We start from the raw sequence: 12,287 nt of genomic DNA, 5'->3' as shown, positions 1-12,287 counted from the left end.
TGATGTGCGTAACATAGGTCAGAACAGAAAGAACTGTCAAAGTGCTCGCAGTTTTCCAAAAACAGTTGCATCATAACTTCCAGCCCGAAACGTGCGTGGTCCGTAGTGTCCGTGAAAGCTCGTTAAAAATGTTGAAGGCAGCCAAATATTTGTCCCGTACCCTGGTGGAAACCCGTGGACTGCTGCAGAATGTAAGTAGTAATCTAGTTCAATTTCATGGCAAAATACTTTGTTGAAAGCCGGTTGCTACGGGTTTTGTGATGCCGAAAAAAGGTATTTCGACCCGGGCGGAGAGCAACCTTGAGATTGATATGAAAATTGTGAGGTTAGGAAGCATGTATTAGGCTTGTGTAATAGTTTTGCATGGAAACGTAAGGAAGTGCTGCTCTCCCCCATGTGGTACGAGACTGCCTTTGTGCAGTAAAACTTATGTTTTACGTTGAATATTTTAGAAATACGTAAATTTTGCACTTTAGGTGTGGTTATGTGCTATATTATTTTTCCATTTTCTCGATTTTACAGGGGGGTGCTCTGCCGAATAATGTGCTGGCCCGATTCAAGTGAGTATGATGAAATGTTTGCGAAGATCGGTGTGATGACAGCCGGTTGTGAAATTTTACCGGTGTGGGGCATGTAATCTTGGGTAAAGAACATTAGTTGAGACAAATGGTCACTTATGAAATGTTGCGAAAGTCATTAGGAAAAATGTTGTGATTTCAATTGCGCGTGATCCTTTATCTGCCGCCTTCCGTGCACTATGAGCCACTGCGTAGAATGTTCTAGACCGGATCGCTAGGTACTCGCGATGTGTCGAAAGAATACAGTAATCTGTTGCACAGCGCAATTCATGTCAAAATTGTGCATAGGATAATGAATAAATCACTTTGGGTGTACTGATTATAATGTTACGTTCTCCGGATTTGGTTTTACAGATCAGAACAGGTTAAGGGTGCCGTCATTGGTATTGATCTGGGAACGACAAACTCCTGCGTTGCTGTGATGGAGGGTAAGAACGCAAAAGTCATTGAAAACGCAGAAGGCGCCCGTACCACACCGTCGCACGTAGCGTTCACAAAGGACGGCGAGCGGTTGGTAGGAATGCCGGCGAAGCGACAGGCCGTTACCAACTCGGCCAACACATTCTACGCGACGAAGCGTCTCATCGGCCGTCGGTTTGACGATGCCGAAATCAAGAAGGATCTTGCTAACCTTTCGTACAAAGTGGTGAAGGCATCCAATGGCGATGCTTGGGTGCAAGGAAGCGACGGCAAGGTCTACTCGCCCAGTCAGATTGGCGCGTTCGTGCTGATGAAGATGAAGGAAACGGCCGAGGCGTACCTGAACACACCGGTGAAGAATGCGGTCATCACAGTGCCGGCGTACTTCAACGATTCACAGCGACAGGCGACGAAGGATGCTGGACAGATTTCTGGCCTGAACGTGCTGCGTGTGATCAACGAACCGACCGCTGCGGCCTTGGCGTACGGTATGGATAAGAGCGAGGACAAGATCATCGCCGTGTACGATCTCGGCGGTGGTACGTTTGATGTTTCGATCCTGGAAATCCAGAAGGGGGTGTTCGAGGTGAAGTCGACCAACGGCGATACGCTGCTCGGTGGTGAGGATTTCGACAACCACATTCTGGATTACTTGGCGCAGGAGTTTAAGAAGGATCAAGGCATCGACATCAAGAAAGACGCGATGGCAATGCAGCGACTCAAGGAAGCCGCCGAGAAGGCCAAGTGTGAGCTGTCGTCGTCGGTGCAGACGGATATAAACCTCCCTTATCTCACGATGGACGCATCGGGTCCGAAGCATTTGAACCTGAAGCTGACCCGCGCCAAACTGGAAACGTTGGTCGGTGATCTAATCAAACGCACGATCGCACCCTGCCAGAAGGCGATGTCGGACGCGGAGGTCAACAAGTCGGACATCGGCGAGGTACTGTTGGTCGGAGGTATGACTCGTATGCCGAAGGTTCAGTCGCTGGTGCAGGACATTTTCGGACGCCAACCTTCCCGTGCCGTAAATCCGGACGAAGCCGTCGCTGTCGGAGCGGCCGTGCAGGGCGGTGTCTTGGCCGGTGATGTGACCGATGTACTGCTGCTGGATGTAACTCCGCTTTCTCTCGGTATCGAAACTCTGGGTGGTGTGTTCACTCGCCTTATCACACGCAATACTACGATTCCAACGAAAAAGTCCCAAGTATTCTCGACCGCCGCCGATGGACAGACGCAGGTGGAGATCAAGGTGCACCAGGGTGAGCGTGAGATGGCTGCGGACAACAAGATGCTGGGTTCGTTCACACTGGTAGGCATCCCACCGGCGCCACGTGGTGTGCCGCAAATTGAGGTCGTGTTCGATATCGATGCCAACGGCATTGTGCATGTATCGGCACGTGACAAGGGCACTGGAAAGGAACAACAGATTGTCATCCAATCGTCGGGTGGCTTGAGCAAGGATGAAATCGAAAACATGGTAAAGAACGCAGAGCAATACGCACAGGCTGACAAACAAAAGAAGGATCGTATCGAGGCGATCAACCAGGCCGAAGGCATCGTGCACGATACCGAGACGAAGATGGAAGAATTCAAGGATCAGCTACCAAAGGAAGAGGTAAGAGAATTACTCTTCATTGATCATTACTTTCTATTAGCTTTTAGCGTTTAATGCCGAGATAATGAAAACTGGCAAACTAAACCATATTTCTTTGCATTTACAGTGTGACAAGCTGCGAGAAGAAATCACCAAGGTACGAGAAATTCTTGCCAACAAGGATGAAGCCGACCCAGAGGAAATTCGCAAAACAACCAGTGCTCTGCAGCAGTCATCGTTGAAGCTGTTCGAAATGGCATACAAGAAGGTATGTTCAAACAAAAAAACGAATCCGTCGTACGATCCGCGTTCAATCGATTGGGGTTAAAATAATGCTTTATTTTGTCGTCTTGTTTCTTCAGATGGCGTCGGAGCGTGAGAGCAGTGGCAGCAGCAGTAGCAGTGGAAGCAGTAGTGGTACGGAAGATGCAGAGAAGAAGGAGAAGGAGAACAAAAATTAAATATCTACATTAGACGAAAGACTCATAAACACATTGTCACACCGAATCCAGTAGAAATAGAAACGTACATGAAAACGGAATAATTTCGACACTATTAAAGATACGCTAACGTACAATAAACAGAATAGATGACGAAAATCACACTACAACGTAATATGCTTGACGTAGCTGTACATGTTTTATTTTGGGTTTATGTGAAGAAATATCCATGCTCTTCCTATACCAAATCCTTACAAGCGGAAGGGGTTATTGGACGTTCGTGTGCAGCTTTTTCTCAGCAGATGTTAATCAAATGGAAAAGGAAACCTCAAGTAGCAAATATTACGTCGAGTATGCATTAGCTAAATTGCCTTTGAAATGAATGTTACGTATTTTAGAATAAACCGTAAAAGGTACAAGCTTCAAACGAGTAAGGCGATTGTGGAAAAATGTTATTATGCATCCAACCTTGCGAGTGATTCTTAATCGGCAACAGACCATAAATGTCGTTTACGGTAGAATTCGTTCAATGAATTTAAGGATTATATTTATGTGTTTGGGAAACCCATGTGATTAAGTTATTGTTTGAAATAAAACTCAACCCAATTAATCTTGTCTCTGTTCGAAATCTAACATTCAAACTTGGAGTTTGTTTATATTAAATTTGTCGATAAGTGTAAGGTTGTTGTGAGATCATTATCGATTATTTAAGCCAGTGATGTCAGACTCGTTTGAACTCGCAAGTCACATTTCCTCCCAAAATAGGTTTGCGGGCCAAAACGTTATTTTGGTTGGATTTATGAAAATTGGTTGGTTTCGTTTGGTTCAAAATTCGTTTTCCATATTCTGTAGAAATAATATCAATTTAATTTCTATATGTTTTGCAATTCAAAACTAATCGTAGTTCACGTCACAAGCTCGTAGTTCACTTTCTTACAGAATTTGATTAAACTAACGGTGGTTCAGTCCTCTTGCCGGTTATGAAATTCACTGTTCAAGAAACCACTTGGCATCAGTGATTTAAACTTTTAAAATGAAGAAGTATAACGCAAATAATTCCGTTTATTTAGAATTACTCTAAAAAGTAAAAAAAGTGATTATAGACCTGAAACTTAACAAATCAATTGCCTTTGACTGTTCATGTATAATTGCCTAACAAATTGAATTACATCGAATTAATAATTACGAAACATTTTCTAAATTTTTTATTAAAAGCAATAGTCGCCGGGGACTCATTCACTCTTTCATTAAATGCCTTTTCAAAGCAAAACTTGCACCTCTTAACTAACGTAAATATTTTGTTGGAGTTTGGCATAGATTTTAAAATATGATGCAATTGCCGTTGACCACAATGCAGCTGAATTAATTATGAGTGGGTATGTTTTGGTAGAGGTTACCAATTTTTCGTGCAGAATTTCGTGCAGCCTCATTTTGCCTTTTATAGATAAAATAACCCAGATCACATGGTATATGAATCAGAGATTCTTCGATTAAGTTCTGGTCAATTAGTTCAAATACAGCTCTAACAGGGCCTATGTATGTTTTTCTCGTTACGTGTACGTTACGTTTTCTCGTTCTTTGTGGTTCGCTTTTCGTTCAAGAAAGATCCATAAATTTATTAGTTGAAACATAAACATTATTTTTATTTTAACAAAAGCAACATTTGATCTTAATTTTTCGCTTACTTTCTAAGACATATTGTGATACGTTTTCGTATTCCAAAAACACATTTAGCGACAACATCCATGCGCTTTAAAAGATTATTTCAAAGATCATCGAAGTTATTTTGTGGCACCAAATTGGTGTAAATAACTGAAATAAGGGAACGATATTTTATTTATCGATTTCGATACCGTACACTTAAGTTGATCACAATATAACTTTTGAGTGCGTGCTAACGGGCTGCTGGTTTTAAGTTAATCTTCACTCTACTGTACGCATTGCCAACCACACCACGAAGGTTCCAGATGTTTTCAAAAGTTTCAGGCTGTGTGTTATAGTTGGAATCCACTGCCTTACAAAAAATCTCTATCGGTCCACGTTGGCCGGGCTGGATGGGAATCTTGGCTGACCACAGGGACCACGACCAGTGGCGACCGGGACCGGTACCTAGTTCGGTTTCTTCTAAGTTAGCTACAACCCACGTTTTTCCGCCATCGGCGCTAAGATCCACGCGGATGACGGCGGAACCACCGCCCGACCAGGCGTATCCTTTGACCGTAACGAAACCATCGTCCACCGTCAACGTTTCACCATTGGCTGGAGTGCAAATGGCCGACGTAATGGGCATGTTTTGAATCGCTGGAGCAGTCTTGAAATCCACCGTGTCCCAGTCTGTGCTTGGACTGAACGACTTGTAATCATTCTGCTGCCAGTGCGAGTTGCTCTCATCTCGTGACACAATTATCTTGCCGAGCCACTTAACGTTCCGTGAACCGACCACTCCCGGTACGATGACGCGCACCGGAAAGCCATGATCACGGTTCAACGGCTGGCCGTTCATTTCGTACGCTAGAATAACATCACCACGAGGGTCCATTGCCTTAGCCAGCGGTATCGAGGCACCATACGGTGTGCTTGTGGGGTCCGTATCGAGCCCCTCGAATTGCACGTGTCCCTCTTCGTCTCCTTGCCGTACGCCCATATCACGCAGCACGTCGCAAAGTCGCGCCCCTGTCCATTGCGCATTACCAACTGCCGAAGGACCCCAGGGAAGTCCTTTGATTGGTTTAACTTCCATCATTTCGCTGCGTCGGTTACCTCCACACATTATCGTCGCCGTTACGGTATGCTTGGGATACTTGCGGAGATCTCCGAAACGGATCGTTTTACTCTTGCCGGATTTTTCGTTCTCTAGCTCGAGTTCGTAGCTTTTTATGTCCACTTCCGGCACGGGCAGATGATTGCGGACGTAGAAAAATTCACTGTAATGCAAAATTTAAAAAAATAGGACAAGTGAGGTCTTTGGAGATGGAATGAAAAATCTTTTTCGGCTAATCCACCTACTTCGGGGTCAAGAAACTGTCGACAAGAATCGATGCCGGCGGTTCGGCATTGAATGGTTGCAAGGTTGCAGGCTTCAGGATGGGATGACGTTTCGGTTCGGCTGCCCACGGGTTGTGCAAATCCTTCGTTCCGACCACGTCGTCCGCCCGCAAATTCCCGATGCGATACGATTCCAGCAGTGTTAGCACTTCTTTCGTGTTGTGCTGCTGGAACACGTGCCAGAAAGGATCAATTGCGCCACCGGCGGCCAGCATGACCTTATCGCTACCGGGGTGCTTCGGAACGAACGATGTGATATCGTACACACCGATTCCATACGTCACCCAAATTCCGGCCGACGGCGCGTTGTGTTTTATCACCTCGTCCATCGTGTACTCGGGCAGATCCTTGCGGACAGTATCGTGTGCTTTGCGGATTTCATCGAGAGGTATTTCTTTTGCGTAGATTTTAGAAGAATCATTTTCTGGAAAGGAGATATCCTTAAGATTAATTCTATCTAATCTTATAACACTTGACCAACAAACCGTGGTCTAAAGTCAACAACCCATTATCTGGTTTTTTCTTCTTAGATTAACGGTCCTTACTTATCTTGTGCGTTATCAAATATGTCAGCAACGATCCCCCAAAGATGACGGCTGTCGCAGATAGCATCGTATCTTTTGAACCATCGCCACCACCTGATTGATGATGTTGGTATTGGGGGGCCGATTTTTGCAGCGTCGCCCCTTTGTCGCCTTCACCGGTGCCGCTACCAATTGAAGCGGCGCGACAGGAGACCCACAGCAAACGAGATCTAAAATAACTTACAGGTCCATTATGTCGCTCGGTGTCCACATTCGGCCAACTTCCCCTACACACCTGTTCCCTGAAACAATCAGACGGGCAAACATGTTCGCTACGTTTCGGTCTCTATGCGAAAAACCGGTTTACGGTAAACTGCTGTATCACTCGGGTTTCGGCAAGCCGGATAAAAATGTTGAGCTTTGTTCCGCTGGAAGAAAAAAACGCAAATGTACGATTTCAACGCTGCTGTGTTCAATGCAATGTCGACCATAAAGTTGGACATTTTCAACTCCACGACACTGATAACACGTAAGTGTAAAACCTTGCAGTGCACAACTTGTTATCACTCCTCCTCTACAACGTAGAATGTTCAACGTTCAAAAATAGCTAAACGCAGCATAAAAATACTTTATATTTTCATATACTCACAAGTAAACTTATTTTAACGTTGATTAATTTTTCGCAACAAAACAAACAAAAGATTTTTTGCCGGTTGGCATTAGCAATAACAAAATTGTGGCAAGCGATCATCCGATGATCCAACCACTAACGGACTATGTTGAACACTGCAGGCTATGACGATGTTTGATGGTTCGTGGTAGTTCCTGTTTGTTGTTGTTTATATTTTTTCTCCTTTCTATATCGCCATCCTTTTCCAATCCAATTCTGTCAGCCGAGCCACAACCGGTTGGTTTCAAACTAAACCGTTAACAGTTGTTCCACAGGTTTGCTATTCCACCTTAAAATGCATGTCTTGTATAATAAATCAAACACATTACAGTAGGATTCAAATGTTTGAACCATGAAAATCATTTAGCAAACACTATGGCTCTAGGACATGAATGAAGGTTTTATTTATTCTCAAAGAAGTATAATATGCTGTTTATTGATCGTATACTATAAGGTAGTTTATGGCCATAACAAAATAATCGAACGAACTTGAAATATGGTGACCTTCACAACAGATTAATGTATTTATTTTAGCTCGTATTCATACATAAAACATAGCTAAAACACTTACGTTTACAACATATTAGCGCCTTCTAGCATAATAACGATTGAGTGTGGCGATACACAGCTTCCACTTCCAAAATATGCTGTTGCCTATACGTCACACACTTGGAAATAAACGATGTTGATCATGACAGTCAACATACCAAAAGCGCGCCCTACTGTTGCTCCCAGCGTACCTGGCACGTGGGATGGGGGAAACGTTGACGATCGTCATGGGGCAGCAGCATAGCAATTGTGAGGGACCTTTGACTAAGAGTGTCTCGCTGTATGGTTCGCAGGTTTATTTTTACTCCGCTTCGCGACAGTTTAGCACAGTGTTCGATCTCAATCGCGTGTGCACTGGTGCAGTCCTGTTTTTGAGCCTCGAGTGGGGAAAGAGACAAAAATTTTGTCCAATCTCTACGTGAAATGGTGGTTTTTTGAGATCTCTGCAGAAAAAGCATATAACGAACAACGATCGAATACGAATTCTACCCATAGTTTGGTGGCTGACACAAAATGGCAACAATCGAGCAGCTGGGTTATAGTGCCTTTTTCATAGCATTAACTTGCATTTTTGCGATCGTTGCCCGCAGGCTAAACGAGCGCCTGTCGAAAGATGGGCTGGTGAAGGAGCTGATCTTCGAGGCAATTGCCGCTGCCGAGCTGTGCGGATGTTGTTTCGAGTTGATTATTGGTAAAGTGATCGTAACCAACGCAGTTCCCCGGAATATGGCATCGATTGCGCCAATTCTACGGTTCTTTCTCTCCCGTAACCCATTACAGTGGCGGACAATTTCGGAGTGGCAACGTATGCCGTGTTCCTGTTCTCCCTCACCATCTGGTGGGGACGCAACTGGGGCTCGGCTACCGCTTGTCCGTACACCTATATGGAGCAAATTGTTGAAGGTGAGCAATGTTTGTTATGTAAGTCGGAGGACCGTGCAAACGATATTTTTTAGGGCTTGATTGTGTCTTCTCCTGGACCGCATCGGCCACAAAAGGATGAAATAATATACCGCCTTGGCCAATGACTTTGCCAAACCATGCCCTTTTGGGACTCCCGCTTTCCATCGAGACTAGACGAAGGATTTATTTTTATCTACTTTCACCATGCTCACTAACACTGGTTTCAAAATGGTCTACCCCTGTCATCCGGAAATGTATATTTATATTAGACGCGCTTTGGCTGGTTATGTTTGCAAACAAAATTCGAGCGTTGTCGGGTGATTTAAGCTGTATCTCTTCGAGATCAGTGCCATCAATTTGCTTTTTAACTAGAGCGTATCGTGCTCTTATTGGACAGTATTCTTTGATTTTACGCAATGGCAATTTCCGGATTCTGTTCTTCTAACAAAAAAGTTGGCCCTAGGTCTATTGCAACGGTATTCAGCGAGATACCATCAGCTAGTCTTAATTTCTGAACAGAATATAGTCAATTCGGAACAGGAAAATTGTCACTTTTAGTTAAATCTTATAAACAGCAGCGTAGCATTTGCCCATGATGGCAAATCTAAAATGTGGGGAAATGTATTACCACTTATTTGTGATAGGATGATTTTTATTCGAAATTGCAGGTAATTAGTTCTAAAGAAAATAAAAAATATCATTTGACTATCATTAAACTTTTTAACATGCTTTTTATCATAAAAGACACTAAAATGTTTCTTGGGATTTAAACTATTTTTAACTGATGGACTACATTCACAGAATGAAAATGATACCTAAATTTAAACAAAAACAAAAATTTAATTACACTTCAATTTTTTTATATTGGATTTGATTCGGTTAAATACACTTTAATTCGTTTATATTGGATTTGATTCGGTTAAATACACTTTAATTCGTTTATATGGGATTTGATCAGGTTATATTGTATTTTAAATTGGGAGACTTTCGGAAATTCCTAGATCATATTATATTATTGGTAGAAGTATTTTGTTCATTGTTAAGCAAAGATAATAGATATAAAATAAAACTATAAGCATGTTGATTTTTTTAAAAAGGAAAGTCGCAAAAACAAAATTTAAAAATTTTATGGCACCATGAAATAAATAGCGGAGCTATAGACCAAATAGACATTTTAATTTTAATTCAATTTTACCATTACGCGCATATATGAATTCATTATTTATTTTTATTTGCTTTGTTTCATATTTGATAACTGAACACCATTTTTTAATCATTTGCATTTTTTACTCCCATTTTTAGGTGAAGTCAGTTTTAAGGAAGCCGCCCTCAAAATTTGGGCCCAGCTTATGGGCGGGTGTTGCATATTCCGTTACGTACAACTTTACTGGTGGCTGGAGCTAGCGGAAACCCACCAAGGCAGAGCGTTTGAAGATTGCAAAGCCGATCTTCAGGTAAGTAGGCTTGGTACAGAATCTGCGCTTCGATGGGAATTGATCGATGGGAATTGCTTTTGGTTTTAGGTAAACTTGTACCTTGGTGCGTTCATTGAAGGATTCGCGACCCTCTGTTGCCGGTTGGCGTCGAAGGTGATCTCGGAAAAGGATGCGCGGTTCGGTGCGTTCATCGACTCGTTCATTGGTACCAGCCTCGTGGTTGCCGGTAAAGGGAAATCCTAGTTAGAGCCGCACTCTGTCGTCATGCATTTAACGCACAGCTATCTTTATGGTTGCAGCGTTCAACTACTCTGGTGGCTACTTCAATCCGGTTCTGGCCACGGCGCTCAAGTGGGGCTGCGCCGGCAACTCCGCGTTGGAGCACATCATCGTGTACTGGATTGGGTCGTGCGTTGGCGCCGTGCTGTCAGTGCCCCTCTTCAAGACGGCCACCTTCCGCGAGATGTTCCTAGTGGCGAAAGCCAAGGCAGAATAAGCATGATGCTAATGATGATGATAATGAAGATGATAAGTAACTTAACAAAATCTAGTCAATTGAAACCATGTGATTTAACCACATGGAACGATTTATTCATAACGATAGTGTTGTTGCGATTTCCCTTCCCGAGACCCGTGCTAGGGTGTGACGCATCGAGCTCGTGTGGCGTCTGATATCAGTTCGTCGTTAGGCTAACATGTGATTAAACTGTAACGATTCTAAAGACCTGCAACGTGTGGCAGTTGTACGAGCGAATTATGAGCAACGAATAAACATGGTTGACGTTAGTTTTCCCCGATCCGTTTAAAAACCGTCCAACACGTTGCCATCGTAGAACGGGAGATCGAACCACTGCCACATATCACTCCGGGAGGTGTCCAGTGTGTAGCGCACGCATCGTCGCAGAAAAACTCTATCAACAGGGTGAAGAAAACGTGTATGAGATGCTAAGACCATGCACACGTAAGTAAAACGTTCGTACTTATTCGTATGCTCAGCACAATCGACAATGGGATGCTGCTTCTTGTAGCACTGATCGCGGACGGTGAAGTAAAAGTTGCCAAGTTTGTTGGAAAACGTAGTGTTGACTCTGCGCAGACAATTTTGGAAGTCTCGGTCACATTTGCAGTGGAGCCTTCGAAAAGCGGAAAGATTATCTTTGAGATGCCCTCCTTGCCTGGTGCTCTGTAAATGTTCTGTTACCTAGTGAAGTAATCGTTATTTTTAAGTCCATACTTAGTTTCCCCGGCTGGGATGTTATCGCAGTGGTCGTGGTCACGACAGCAAGCGTCTACTTCCGAGTTGGAACCAAGATCCTCGTAGTCGCTAGCAGTATTTCCTGGGCCACACCACTTCGTTCCTGCAAGTAACACAAGTGATCATCGTGCATGAACACAGGATGTCTAGAACCAGAATTTAGTGCTCACCAGGGACTGTAAGATTTATCCTCTCTACGGTACGGTTGGATCGCGACTTTCCCTGCTCGCCGCTGTCTATTTCATTTTCAAAGTCAAACGTTTCGACGTTTTTGTAGAGCAATCTCGTGCAATCCACTCGCGCAATGCGCGCCGTAAAACAAACTACTAAGAATATCGCCAACTTCATTCTTACCCAGAAGCAAAGCGGTGTCACAAAACAGACACTGTTGCATCGAGTATATATAGGAAGCAAAGGTTTGTCGTACCATTCCGATCGTCACATTCCGCACTGAACGATCGGAAGTCCATGGTGATACCCCAGCGGCTTTAAACCGGGTTGTATCCACGGGCGGTGCCGACTATCAGTTGCGAAAAATAGTTGCCATTGTTCTGGAAAAGGTTAACAAACATTGCGTTGCCTCCAACCGCGTAGATAACCTCCCACGGGATTGACCTATTCGCATTGCGCTGCTGACAGGCGGTGCATTTTTGATGGTCTGGAATGAAATGCGGAAATGATGGAAAGAATTTCGGAAGGTTTATTCAAGGAAGGTTTATTAACTATTTCCGAAGGTCAACGAAATTGCGTCGAATATGTCGAGTTCAAGTTGAACGTGAATTTCGTAGAAGGTGAAGGTTTTGTCAATTTGGTTTAACTCGTTTAGAATTTTTCACCAAAAGTTTTAACTGCAACAACTAACAATGTAAA

The 12,287-nt window shown here is 43.6% G+C and overlaps 4 protein-coding genes across 5 annotated transcripts; 2 read left to right on the top strand and 2 right to left on the bottom strand.

The window, feature by feature from the left end:
* Positions 1-128: 128 nt before the first annotated feature.
* Positions 129-3,306, top strand: LOC131285981 (heat shock 70 kDa protein cognate 5). 2 transcript variants are annotated; one of them, XM_058314835.1, is made up of 5 exons: positions 129-191; positions 523-560; positions 933-2,616; positions 2,723-2,863; positions 2,958-3,306. In XM_058314835.1, the coding sequence occupies exons 1-5, from the start codon at positions 129-131 to the stop codon at positions 3,054-3,056; spliced, it is 2,025 nt and encodes a 674-aa protein (XP_058170818.1). In that variant the 3' UTR covers positions 3,057-3,306. The 2 variants fall into 2 exon arrangements, with proteins under 2 accessions (XP_058170818.1, XP_058170817.1); XM_058314834.1 differs by lacking the exon at positions 523-560 and adding an exon at positions 797-888 and having other exon boundaries at positions 129-195; positions 943-2,616.
* A 1,623-nt stretch (positions 3,307-4,929) lies between these two features.
* On the bottom strand, positions 4,930-6,931 carry LOC131285190 (sulfite oxidase, mitochondrial). The gene is made up of 4 exons (XM_058314052.1): positions 6,900-6,931; positions 6,626-6,834; positions 6,042-6,504; positions 4,930-5,959 (listed from the first exon to the last, which is right to left on the bottom strand). Exons 1-4 carry the CDS (start codon positions 6,929-6,931, stop codon positions 4,930-4,932), a joined length of 1,734 nt encoding a protein of 577 aa, XP_058170035.1.
* A 1,405-nt stretch (positions 6,932-8,336) lies between these two features.
* On the top strand, positions 8,337-10,658 carry LOC131287224 (aquaporin-11). Its single transcript, XM_058316257.1, has 5 exons — positions 8,337-8,514; positions 8,604-8,726; positions 10,029-10,180; positions 10,250-10,388; positions 10,462-10,658. Exons 1-5 carry the CDS (start codon positions 8,337-8,339, stop codon positions 10,656-10,658), a joined length of 789 nt encoding a protein of 262 aa, XP_058172240.1.
* A 306-nt stretch (positions 10,659-10,964) lies between these two features.
* On the bottom strand, positions 10,965-11,765 carry LOC131285189 (phospholipase A2-like). The gene is made up of 4 exons (XM_058314051.1): positions 11,588-11,765; positions 11,364-11,520; positions 11,143-11,295; positions 10,965-11,073 (listed from the first exon to the last, which is right to left on the bottom strand). The coding sequence occupies exons 1-4, from the start codon at positions 11,763-11,765 to the stop codon at positions 10,965-10,967; spliced, it is 597 nt and encodes a 198-aa protein (XP_058170034.1).
* Positions 11,766-12,287: the final 522 nt, after the last annotated feature.

This window comes from Anopheles ziemanni, chromosome 3 (genome assembly GCF_943734765.1).
Source record: "Anopheles ziemanni chromosome 3, idAnoZiCoDA_A2_x.2, whole genome shotgun sequence".
Lineage (NCBI taxonomy): Eukaryota > Metazoa > Arthropoda > Insecta > Diptera > Culicidae > Anopheles > Anopheles ziemanni.
Note: the sequence above shows the minus strand (reverse complement) of the source record. Positions and strands in the feature narration are given on the sequence as shown.